The 11,216-nt window shown below is 41.5% G+C and overlaps 1 protein-coding gene across 2 annotated transcripts in view; it reads right to left on the bottom strand.

The window, feature by feature from the left end:
• tspan14 (tetraspanin 14) overlaps nt 1-10,760 on the bottom strand; it is a 54,796-nt gene extending 44,036 nt beyond the window's left edge. The window contains exons 1-4 of one of the 2 annotated variants that reach the window (XM_056291599.1): nt 10,643-10,760; nt 9,445-9,543; nt 6,104-6,154; nt 140-286 (exon numbers count right to left, since the gene is read on the bottom strand). In XM_056291599.1, the coding sequence (XP_056147574.1) occupies nt 140-286; nt 6,104-6,154; nt 9,445-9,525 (279 nt within the window). In that variant the 5' untranslated portion in view covers nt 9,526-9,543; nt 10,643-10,760. Of the gene's footprint in view, nt 1-139; nt 287-6,103; nt 6,155-6,529; nt 6,630-9,444; nt 9,544-10,642 lie in introns of those variants that run through there. The other variant, XM_056291601.1, reaches the window with a different exon arrangement.
• Nucleotides 10,761-11,216: the final 456 nt, after the last annotated feature.

An 11,216-nucleotide genomic window follows, 5' to 3' on the forward strand; every position in this document is an offset into this window, starting at 1 on the left:
CTGAGAGTCACCAAATGTAATTTCGTTGTGTGCGTACAATGACAATAAAGCATCTTATCTATGGTAAGATTAAATCCATTTGGTTTTCCAACCTTATCAAATTGGTAAAAAAAAAAACAACAATTTTAACCCCACTTACAAACTTTAGTAGACAGATGTTCTCTCTCAGGGCTCCTACACAGCCGGCAAAGCCCAGGATAAAGGTAATGGCTCCAACTGCCACAACCAACCACACCGGGTCAAAATGACGCAGCATAGTCACCTGAGTCAAGTCCAGCAGCATTCCCTTCAACAAAGATGGAGAAACCTCAGTGACTATCTGTGCTCACCAACAGCTACGAGTCAATAATAGTAACAATAGTTTTTTGCCTTCTTTTATTTTTCTCCCTTTTTCTCCCCGGTTGTACTTGGCCAATTACCCCACTCTTCTGAGCTGTCCTGGTCTCTGCTCCACCCCCTCTGCTGATCCGGGGAGGGCTGCAGACTATCACATGTCTCCTTCTGGAGTCACCCCAGCCGCTTCTTTTCACCTGTCAGTGAGGAGTTTCACCAGGGGGACATAGTGCATGGGAGGATCACATTATTCCCCCCAGTTCCCCCTCCCCCCCGAACAGGCACCCTGACCGACCAGAGGAGGCGGTAGTGCGGAGCGACCAGGACACATACCCACATCCGGCTTCCCACCCGCAGACACAGCCAATTGTGTCTGTAGGGATGCCCGACCAAGCTGGAGGTAACACGGGGATTCGAACCGAAGATCCCCGTGTTGGTGAGGAACGGAATAGACCGCTGCACTACCCAGATGCCCAGTAGTAACAGCAGTTAACCTTTGATCATAATTCTCTAGCTGAAAAAAGATGTGGGCATGACCCTTGGGTTATAGAACTTATTGCCTGCGTAATAAATTCAATGAAAACCAGACTGCATCATATGGCTGCCTTGAGGGAGAAGACATGCTGTATGTCTTCCGGGGTGAAACGCATATTATGATCAAATCCCCAATTTGTCTCGGTCATACGGCTAGATCTGCAAACACATGAGGGATGAAAACAGTGGCAAGTTACAAACCAAACCCCTGCACGGGGGTCTGCGGGCATCTTCCCCCTGAGGAAAGTTTTATTGATTTTAACATGTAAGTGAAGCAGCTTGGTGCACTCTGACATGAACACACAGAGAGAAGAGACATCATGCAGATCAGGGAAAACAAAAAAACTTCATGAAGTAAAAAAAAAAAGTTAAAAAAATGACAGTGGCACAACTCCTGCCAAGCATCCAAGCTGCTGAGCAGACTTAAGTGCAAATGAGCATGATGCAAGATTGTGTTAAACATGGTGTGAGTGCACGTTGACCTGTTTCTTCTGCCCTATCCTTAACGATAATTACACTAACTGACACGACAAAACTTAATGGCAACTAAATGTTCACTACACCCCGATCAGGCCTGTCAGGTCATCAGGCAGAGGTTTTCTAGCTGTACCCAGAATTACATCCACGTCTGGTGAGGGTGCCTTGAGTTACTGTGGTCCTGCTCTATGGAAAAAATCCACCACAACGGTGTCCACATTCACCAGCAAACTCACAACTTACCTGTTCTCTCCGGCTGATGGTTCATTACTGTGTGTGTGTGTGTGTACCTGCACAGTATCACCTGTGGTTACATATATGTACCTAGCAAATAAATAAATCAAGTGGAAACCCTGTTTTTGATTGTGTCGATGTATTTTGGGTTTTTAATTGTTGTATGGTGTGTTTAATGTATGTTGGGTGTATGCTTCATGGATTCAGTTTCTGCATTTTAATTATGCTTATATTTGTATATTTACATAGTTTATGTTACCTGTGTTTATGTGATGTTTATGCCTGTATTTTATATTTCGTCTTGTAATGTAAAGCACATTGAGCTGACTTGTAATGAAATGTGATTATATATTTAAATATATATATATAATTTATTCATTTTTATTTACATAGAAATAAAACTGGCATGGTGATGGATGAAGCAAGTTTCAAGTCTCTGCAAGCTCATTTTCATACCATGTTGCAATGATAGATGATATATAAAAAAATGCTATTAAATTCATGACTGCAATCAAGAATTTCTAAGGTATTAAAGATTTTGGGATTGTAGCATTAGATTTTTAAATGAATGCCCCACCCCCCAGTTATCCCTTCATTTATCAATATATTCTATGTAAAAATAGAGAATGTGTACAAATACAAACAGAATGTATATCAAGACAAATCCTTTTTTCCATTTAAACAGTTTGGTGTCATAATATTAAGTTCAAATACATCTACTTTTTGGTTAAAATGAGGGTGTCCCTCATCTCCTCTTCTAGGTGGAACGTTAACCAAGTCTAGACCCATAAATCTTAAGGCAGTGACATCATGTTTACATGCAGTCACATGTCTTGCTACTGAGGAGCTGGCAGTATTTCCAATAGCACTTTTCTGTTTACCTACACTCATCTTCCCTTCTATTAGTTTTACTCTCCAAACAAGGACCATAAGGACATGTCAGCACATAAATCACATGTTATGCTGCCTCTTACTCCAAACTTTTTCCCTCTGTGAGGATGGTAAAGAGAAGATGAGTTCATCATTGAACTGCAGTGTACACAATCGTTACATTTGGACTTGAGGGTAAGAATTGATTGGGGGAGTCTGTATTCACAGCAGTCTTCTACAAATAATCCCTTATATTTTTACAGACAAACCTTGGTTGCAATTTAAATGAATTACCTACCCTCGGGTCTGAACAGAATATGCCAGTGAGGTGTTTTCTATGGATAATGAACAAAATGTTGATAGGTGAGGAGTTTCCGTTTGGATGGGAAGTAGGGTTGGGTGATATAACGGTACATACCATGCGAAAGTAGACATTTGTCCACCGGTAGAGATTTGGCAATACCGTTTCAACCGTGGGAGCTGGTTCATGTGATTTGGGCAGCAGTGCACACTTCATACCAGTTGGTGGCAGTATTACACCATAATGTTGTTTGCCAACTACCGTACAACTCAGGAAGAAGAACATAACGCGTAGTGATAAGGGAACATGGAGGAGGAGCGTGAACTTGTAAAGAGGCATCCCAACCAACCCAAGATGAGGGAGAAGAACTTGTTATTATAGAGAGGCATCCCGACCAACCAAAGATGAGGGAGAAGAACTTGTTACTATAAAGAGGCAAGATGAGGGAAAAGAACTTGTAACTATAAAGAGACATCCCAACCAACTCAAGATGAGGGAAAAGAACTTGTAACTATAAAGAGACATCCCAACCAACTCAAGAAGAGGGAAAAGAACTTGTAACTATAAAGAAGCATCCCAACCAACCCATGATGAGGGAGAAGAACTTGTAACTATAAAGAGGCATCCCAACCAACCCAAGATAAGGGAGAAGAACTTGTAACTATAAAGAGGCATCCCAACCAACCCAAGATGAGGGAGAAGAACTTGTTACTATAAAGAGGCATCCCAACCAACCCAAGATGAGGGAGAAGAACTTGTAACTATAAAGAGGCATCCCAGCCAACCCAAGATAAGGGAGAAGAACTTGTAACTATAAAGAGGCATCCCAACCAACCCAAGATGAGTGAAAAGAACTTGTTACTATAAAGAGGCATCTCAACCAACCCAAGATAAGGGAGAAGCACTTGTAACTATAAAGAGGCATCTCAACCAACCCAAGATGAGGGAGAAGAACTTGTTACTATAAAGAGGCATCTCGACCAACCCAAGATGAGGGAGAAGAACTTGTTACTATAAAGAGGCATCTCAACCAACCCAAGATGAGGGAGAAGAACTTGTTACTATAAAGAGGCATCTCAACCAACCTAAGATGAGGGAGAAGAACTTGTTACTATAAAGAGGCATCCCAACCAACCCAAGATGAGGGAGAAGAACTTGTTACTATAAAGAGGCATCCCAACCAACCCAAGATGAAGGAGACGAACTTGTAACTAGAAAGAGGCATCCCAACCAACCCAAGATGAGGGAGAAGAACTTGTTGCTATAAATAGGCATCTCAACCAACCGAAGATGAGGGAGAAGAACTTGTAACTATAAAGAGGCATCCCAACCAACCCAAAATGAGGGAGAAGAACTTGTAACTATAAAGAGGCATTCCAACCAACGCAAGATGAGGGAGAAGAACTTGTAACTATAAAGAGGCATCTCAACCAACCGAAGATGAGGAAGAAGAACTTGCTACTATAAAGAGGCATCCCAACCAACCCAAGATGAGGAAGAAGAACTTGTAACTATAAAGAGGCATCTCAATCAACCCAAGATGAGGGAGAAGAACTTGGTACCAAAAGAGGCATCCCAACCAACCCAAGATGAGGGAGAAGAACTTGTTACTAAAAGAGGCATGACTTTTATCATGTGAACATGGTTTGGATTGAGAAAATCCGACACCGAACAGAAAACTATACTCTACAAACTTTGTTGCATGACAGTCATTGCAGGAGGTGGAAATAGTAGTAACCTCTCCTACGAGGTATTCTACGCAACGCAGTATTATGAAAGCCAAACAATGTGTGGGGCATCCATCAGTCCAAAAATGAAAATAAAAGAAGCATCTCAGATTTAGAGGAGTTTGGAAGAGTCTTTTGCCAGAGTCAATCTGTATGACCAAAAAAAAAAAAAAAAATCAAGAAGATGGAAGGAAATAACGCATGCCATCACGACACATATAGTATGTAAAGACAAGGTTCCAAATAAAAGAAATTAATCAAAATGTAATTAATTACAGTATGGCTATCTTAAACAATTTCTTAATACAATTTACAGAACAATTACTGTATCGTTATGTATAATGTTACCGTGGTATAAAATTACATATACCATGATAGAAGACTTTGGCCATATCACCCACCCCTAATGGTAAGTTAAAAACAGCTTATACCGATAACTCCTAATTATCAGAGCTCTCATTTGCATGTAAATGTAGATTTAAAAATATATGTAATAATTTGAAAATCTGCTCCGACTCTTTCGAAGCTGGGAAGCACAGCTAGCGCATGGTGTTGTGCAATACCAGTAAATCTCAAACTACATTTAATTTTCTGTCAATTTGTACTCCAACAGGGCATCCGGGTGGCGTGGCGGTCTATTCCATTGCCTACCAACACGGAGATTGCCAGTTCGAATCCCCATGTTACCTCCGGCTTGGTCGGGCATCCCTACAGACACAATTGGCTGTGCCTGAGGGTGGGAAGCTGGATGTGGTTATTTATGTGCCTTGGTCACTGCAGTAGGGCCTCCTCTGGTTGGTCGGGGCACCTGTTCCGGGGAGAGGGGGAACTGGGGGGAATAGGGTGATCCTCCCATGCGCGATGTCCCCTTGATGAAACTCCTCACTGTCAGGTGAAAAGTAGCGGCTGGTGACTCCACATGTATTGGAGGAGGCATGTGGTAGTCTGCAGTCCCCCCCCCGGATCAGCAGAGGGGGTGGAGCAGCGACCGGGACGGCTCGGAAGAGTGCGGTGATTGGCCGGATATAATTGGAGAGAAAAAAAAGGGGGGGGGGGAGTTTGTACTCCCACGTTCAACTTGTCAAGCACGTACTCAAGTTCGTACCTTGAATACTCGAGAAACACCCAGTTTCTGGCAGGCCGGAGACCCACCGCTCAAATTAAAAACTCTACCGCTCTACACGATTCACATGGATGGCACATTGTTTATTCGAAGTGCTAAATTTAGGATTAGGGTTCGTTTGCAGGTCTGTATGGTGGTATCAAATACACTGAAAGCCTATATTGTGTAGCCAATCCAAGTGGCATCCATAATGTTAGGCCAATAAAATAGGGGAGTAGAAAGACGACATGCCGGCGTTAGCCAACTAAAACGAGAACTAAAGAATGAATGTTAACACAATCTTTAAACTAATCCATAATAGTGGAGCTCATCTTGAAGGTTGAGAACATAGTAATGGTAACTAAGGGTGGTGGACTTGGGGAAATTTTGAAAACAGTCCATTTTAATAGTTATGAGAAATGTCCATAAACGTCAATATTAGGCAAGTGTTCATCTTTCCTGTCGTATAGAATGTAGTCTGTAAGGAGCTTTGTGTGTGTGTGTGTGTGTGGGGGGGGGGTTTACCTTCTCACTCCACGCCCAGATTCCAACTGCAATAGAGGCTGCACCGGCCAGCTGGAACCAAAAAAAAAGTGTTTGGTCAGTACCATTATCAATATTTAGTTATTTCAGGGGATATGAACATCCCAGTATTTATTCAACTTGTAGAAAAAAGACCCACTGAAGTCACATCCAATTACAGCGCCATCCTAAGGTTTCCTAAGAAACAGCAGACTGAAGCAGATTCAGGACGAGGCAATTTAGGTTAAAGGTAGAACAAGTAGGATTTGTCAGTTGCAGTTTATAAACACAACATTCCAAGTTAGCCCCTCCCCTCGTCTCAAGAACACCAGAAGGACACACCCCCTGACCGCAGTTGCCATAACACATCCCAATGTATAGGCCAACTACGGGTCGCTCTTCGTTCCCATCCTCTCCTTCAGTACTCACCAGCGGGTGAAAGCCAACCCCAGATTCACTCCTGCTTTTTTTTTTTAAGAAGAAGATATACTTTATTAATCCCCATGGTGAACCTCATCCTCTGCATTTAACCCATCGCTGCCGTGCAGTTAGGAGCAGTGGGCAGCCACCGTGCAGCACCCGGGGACCAACTTCAGCTCTTTTTGCCATGCCTTGGTCAGGGCATAGACAGGAGTATTAACCTATGAATGTCTTTTGGAATGAGCTTTGTCCACTTGGCGTTTCGCCTTGCTATATTTGCATCTTTTTGGCACTGTTTCCGCCGTTGTCGCAGCTTCCTCTTGGATGCATACTTATGATCTCAGTCTGGCACCTGGTTGCTACATTTTTATAGAGTCCCACTGCCCAGAGGTTCATGCCCAGAAACTTCCTGTACACAGCAAAATACGAAAACACAGGCAGAGGACAGGGTCTCTGCAGATACACACACCGCCACACACATCTAGTGGGTCATAAGTGATGATTAAGAGGGACTACTTTGTATCAGTCTGTACATTGATTTTCAGGAAAATCCTACTCGTTCTACCTTTAAGTAATCTACTGTATCTGAGTCATAGAAACAAGAGTAAAAAGAACAAACCAAAATACTTTGGATGTGACTGATCAAAGCTATTTCAATTGAAATTAAAAAAGGGTGCAACAGAGAACAGTCACTTTTCTGAAGTTTATCAAAAACAGCAATAATGTACACTGTACCCTCACACCAAATGGCTCTCATAAGGGCAAGGTGATGGTGTCATAAAACATTTAGAATATTGGTGAGCTAATAGGCAACGTAACTGCTTATACCGAAACGAAAGTAAACTGGAAGACTGTTCACATTGTTCCTAATAACAGCTGAAAAGTTCCAATTTAATCCTAAAGAAAGATGTGAACATAAGACAATGGACATCTGTCCCTGTACAATGTGTATCAGTATGTACTGTGGTACTATGGTAGTACTGTCAGAGGTACTGTTGTCTGTGTACCATGTGTATCAGTATGTACTGTGGTACTATGGTAGTACTGTTAGAGGTACTGTTGTCTGTGTACCATGCATATCAGTATACTGTGGTACTATGTTAGTACTGTTAGAGGTACTGTTGTCTGTGTACCATGTGTATCAGTATGTACTGTGGTACTATGGTAGTACCGTCAGAGGTACTGTTGTCTGTGTACCATGTGTATCAGTATGTACTGTGGTACTATGGTAGTACTGTCAGAGGTACTGTTGTCTGTGTACCATGTGTATCAGTATGTACTGTGGTGCTATGTTAGTACTGTTAGAGGTACTGTTGTCTGTGTACCATGTGTATCAGTATGTATTGTGGTACTATGTTAGTACTGTTAGAGGTACTGTTGTCTGTGTACCATGTGTATCAGTATGTACTGTGGTACTACATTAGTACTGTTAAGAGGTTCTGTTGTCTGTGTATCATGTGTATCAGTATGTACTGTGGTACTATATTAGTCTGTATGTACTATGGTACTGTTTTAGTCGTCAATATTCCTCTACAACAAAGTAACCAAGACTATTTCCAGGATCTCGCTGGACTAGGCGTGTTAAGTTTTTTATATTGTTAGATATCCTGTTATCATGGCCGCAAAGGAAGCCAAAGACAAAGTTTTCATATCCTGTTTGCCAACCAACCAACTGTTAAAGGAAACAATGTACTACATGGTCTGCCTGCTGGTTACAAGTTGTAGAGGATTTCAGATGGAAGGAAATTTGTCATGTATATAAGCCGTAGCATGTAGAAGTTAACAATAGGGAGGTTTTCCAGCTGAAACAGTACTGGCGGCACGAGAGAACCAGAATGACATCGTTAGCTTGGCTGCTGAGATTTGACTGGTTGGTCAAGCAATACCAGCATCACTATTCTGCAGTTTGCATGCAAGTGAACCAAAGTTAGTTTGTACAAATGGCTTGGAAAGAGAAATCCCAAACAGCACTCAGACACACACAGGGAGACAGGGAGAGAAAGTGACACAGACCTTTGTCCCAAATACACTGTGCTATACTTTTTTTTGTCCAGGTAATAACCATTTGTTTCCCCGTGTCATTTTCAGTTTGATAGAAAGATTGTTTTGTTATATCATAAGAAAATAATTTTATAGTCCAATAAAAATACTTTTCTGTTTTGGTCAATAGAAATTGTTCAGCAAAATTGTTTTTATATCTTGTGGATTTGTTTTTCTGTTTTGCCTTGGTACTGAAATGGTAATAGTAAATAATAATAATGATAATAATCATTACATTTATATAGCACTTTTCTAGACACCCAAAGTGCTTCACATTGAAGGGGGTAACTCACTTCAACCACCAACGTGTAGCACCACCTAGGTGATGCACGGCAGCCATTTTACACCAAAATGCTCACCTGCCACACATCAGCTTGAAGTGGAGAGGAAGGAATCATTGAGCCAATTACATGGGGGGATGATTAGGCGCCAATTCTATTTTTTTTCTCATATTAAACCACTTTATTTGACATTGTATTCTTACAATGATTGTGTTCTCTGCATGTAACCCATCCTATTGTATAGGAGCGGTGGGCAGCTGCAGCACGCAGGGACCAACACCAGTTCTTCTTTCCATTGCCTTGCTCAGGGGCACACGCAAGAGAATCAACCCTAACATGCATGTCTTTTTGATGGTGGGAGGAAACCGGAGCACCCGCAGGAAACCCACGCAGACACGGGGAGAACATAAAACTCTACACAGAAAGGACCTGGGACGGCCTGGGGTTCGAACCCAGAACCTGCTTGCTGTGAGGCAACAGTGCTAGCCACTGGGCCACATATTGTACTAAAGTTAAAAAGAATTGGCATCACGGCAATTCTACTGGCTAAAACAGCTCATTCAAATGAAGTTCACAGCTGGTTAGCTGTCTTAAACAACTCACCCAGAAGATGACATTGTAGCTGAACATCAGGTACTTGTAGCAGCAGCTGACTTCAGCGCTCTCATAGCGATAGTAGTGCATATTTTCCCAAATGGCAGTCTGAAAATGTTATGGTAAGTAAATTTAAATGACGTGTCAAATAAATAAATTATATATATATATATATATATATATATATATATATATGAAGGCCACAGGGGAAAAACGATCAGTTGCTGCCCTTAACCTACTCCCCAAGCGCTGTAGTTTCTTCCCACAAATTATTAACACCTAAAACGACCAAAGTCCTGAGTTAGACACACTTTTAAAAAATAAACATGTATAACCAACAAACGATCAGTGTCCAATGTGTACAAATGTGTACAAAGGAAAAACGATCACAGTGTCGTTGGCGAGGTCCTGGTCAGATCACATGACCAGATAAAAAAAAAGATATGAAATCAAACCACAATTTTTATGTGAAGTCTGTGAGAGCGTTTTGAATATCGTTAAAATTGATTTTCTAAAAAAAAAAAAAAAACGGTGACTGATCGCCCCCCCCCCCCCCCCCCCCGTGGCCTTCAGAAGTGGGAAGCTGAGACCAACATAAACTTGTGTCTGTTATCACTGGCTTGTCTTACGGTCATTAAAAGCTTGCTGATTAACTCTGAAAGGTTGGCTGAGGAGTCCATTATTTGACCACGTCACTGTATATATATATATATATATATATATATATATATATATATATATATTACACATAAAATGTACACACACACACAATCTGAGCACAATGATTGTTGTGTTATTGCTGTATTGCTGTATTTTGTGTATAGATGGAATGAATGCTCTCGTTGAAATGTGATAGCTCGCTTCACGCAGCACTACATCTAACTTTTACTTAGGGGTGTGTTGCCCTTTGGCAGTTTCACCGTATCATTTTTCTTAGTTAATAAATTGACCATAATACAATCACACTGCATGGCAGCACCAGGTTGTAGCGGTGCCGGTCTAAAAGCGCAGATGCTGAACCCAGAAACAGTTTCTTTTGTGAAACGGTTTTAGCACAGCAGCTGATATACTATAATGACTGCAGCTAATGCTAATGTTCGCTCGCAATGCAGCTTCACAGTTAACTTAGCAGTCGTGTTTCCGCAGAAGAAACATTATCGTCAAATTTTAAAAAAAACCAACAACCTTATCAATGTGTTTTAAATACCTTAGCTTTGAATTTAAACGCCTTGTTAATGTGATTTAAATACCCTACTAAAGGCAACTTTTAACACAAACGACAAACTCCTTCTTCCTCTTTCTTTTGCTTCTGCTGCCGCTGTCGCTGCTTCTTTCTCTTCTTCTCTCGGTTTACTGGCGGACCGTAAACTACTTTAAGGTGCATACCGCCACCTACTGTATAAGAGTATATAACATCATGTCATTTTACCCTATTAAATGCTACCCATCAACCTTGTGTCACTTAAAAAAGTAGAGTGCCTTCCTGGTGATTTTAATTGCCTCCCCCTCTTAGGCTGGGAGCCAGGACCAGCCCTCAGGATGTTTTCTGCTACCTTTTTTTCACTATTATTTCTTGTTAGCCTATACCTTGGGCCATCAGAAGTTGATAACGAGCACCCCCAATTCGGCCCCGTTTGGCCACAGGGGGCCAAAAACCCAGTTTTTGGGCCATGTTCCTGGCGAAATTATGTACATGCAAATATTAAGGTACTACAATGGTATAAATAGTCATGCAAGAATGAAATTTGGCAGAGAGTATCCTGATACATAGGGGGAAGCAG

Source organism: Lampris incognitus, chromosome 13 (genome assembly GCF_029633865.1).
Source record: "Lampris incognitus isolate fLamInc1 chromosome 13, fLamInc1.hap2, whole genome shotgun sequence".
NCBI classification, from domain to species: Eukaryota; Metazoa; Chordata; class Actinopteri; order Lampriformes; family Lampridae; genus Lampris; species Lampris incognitus.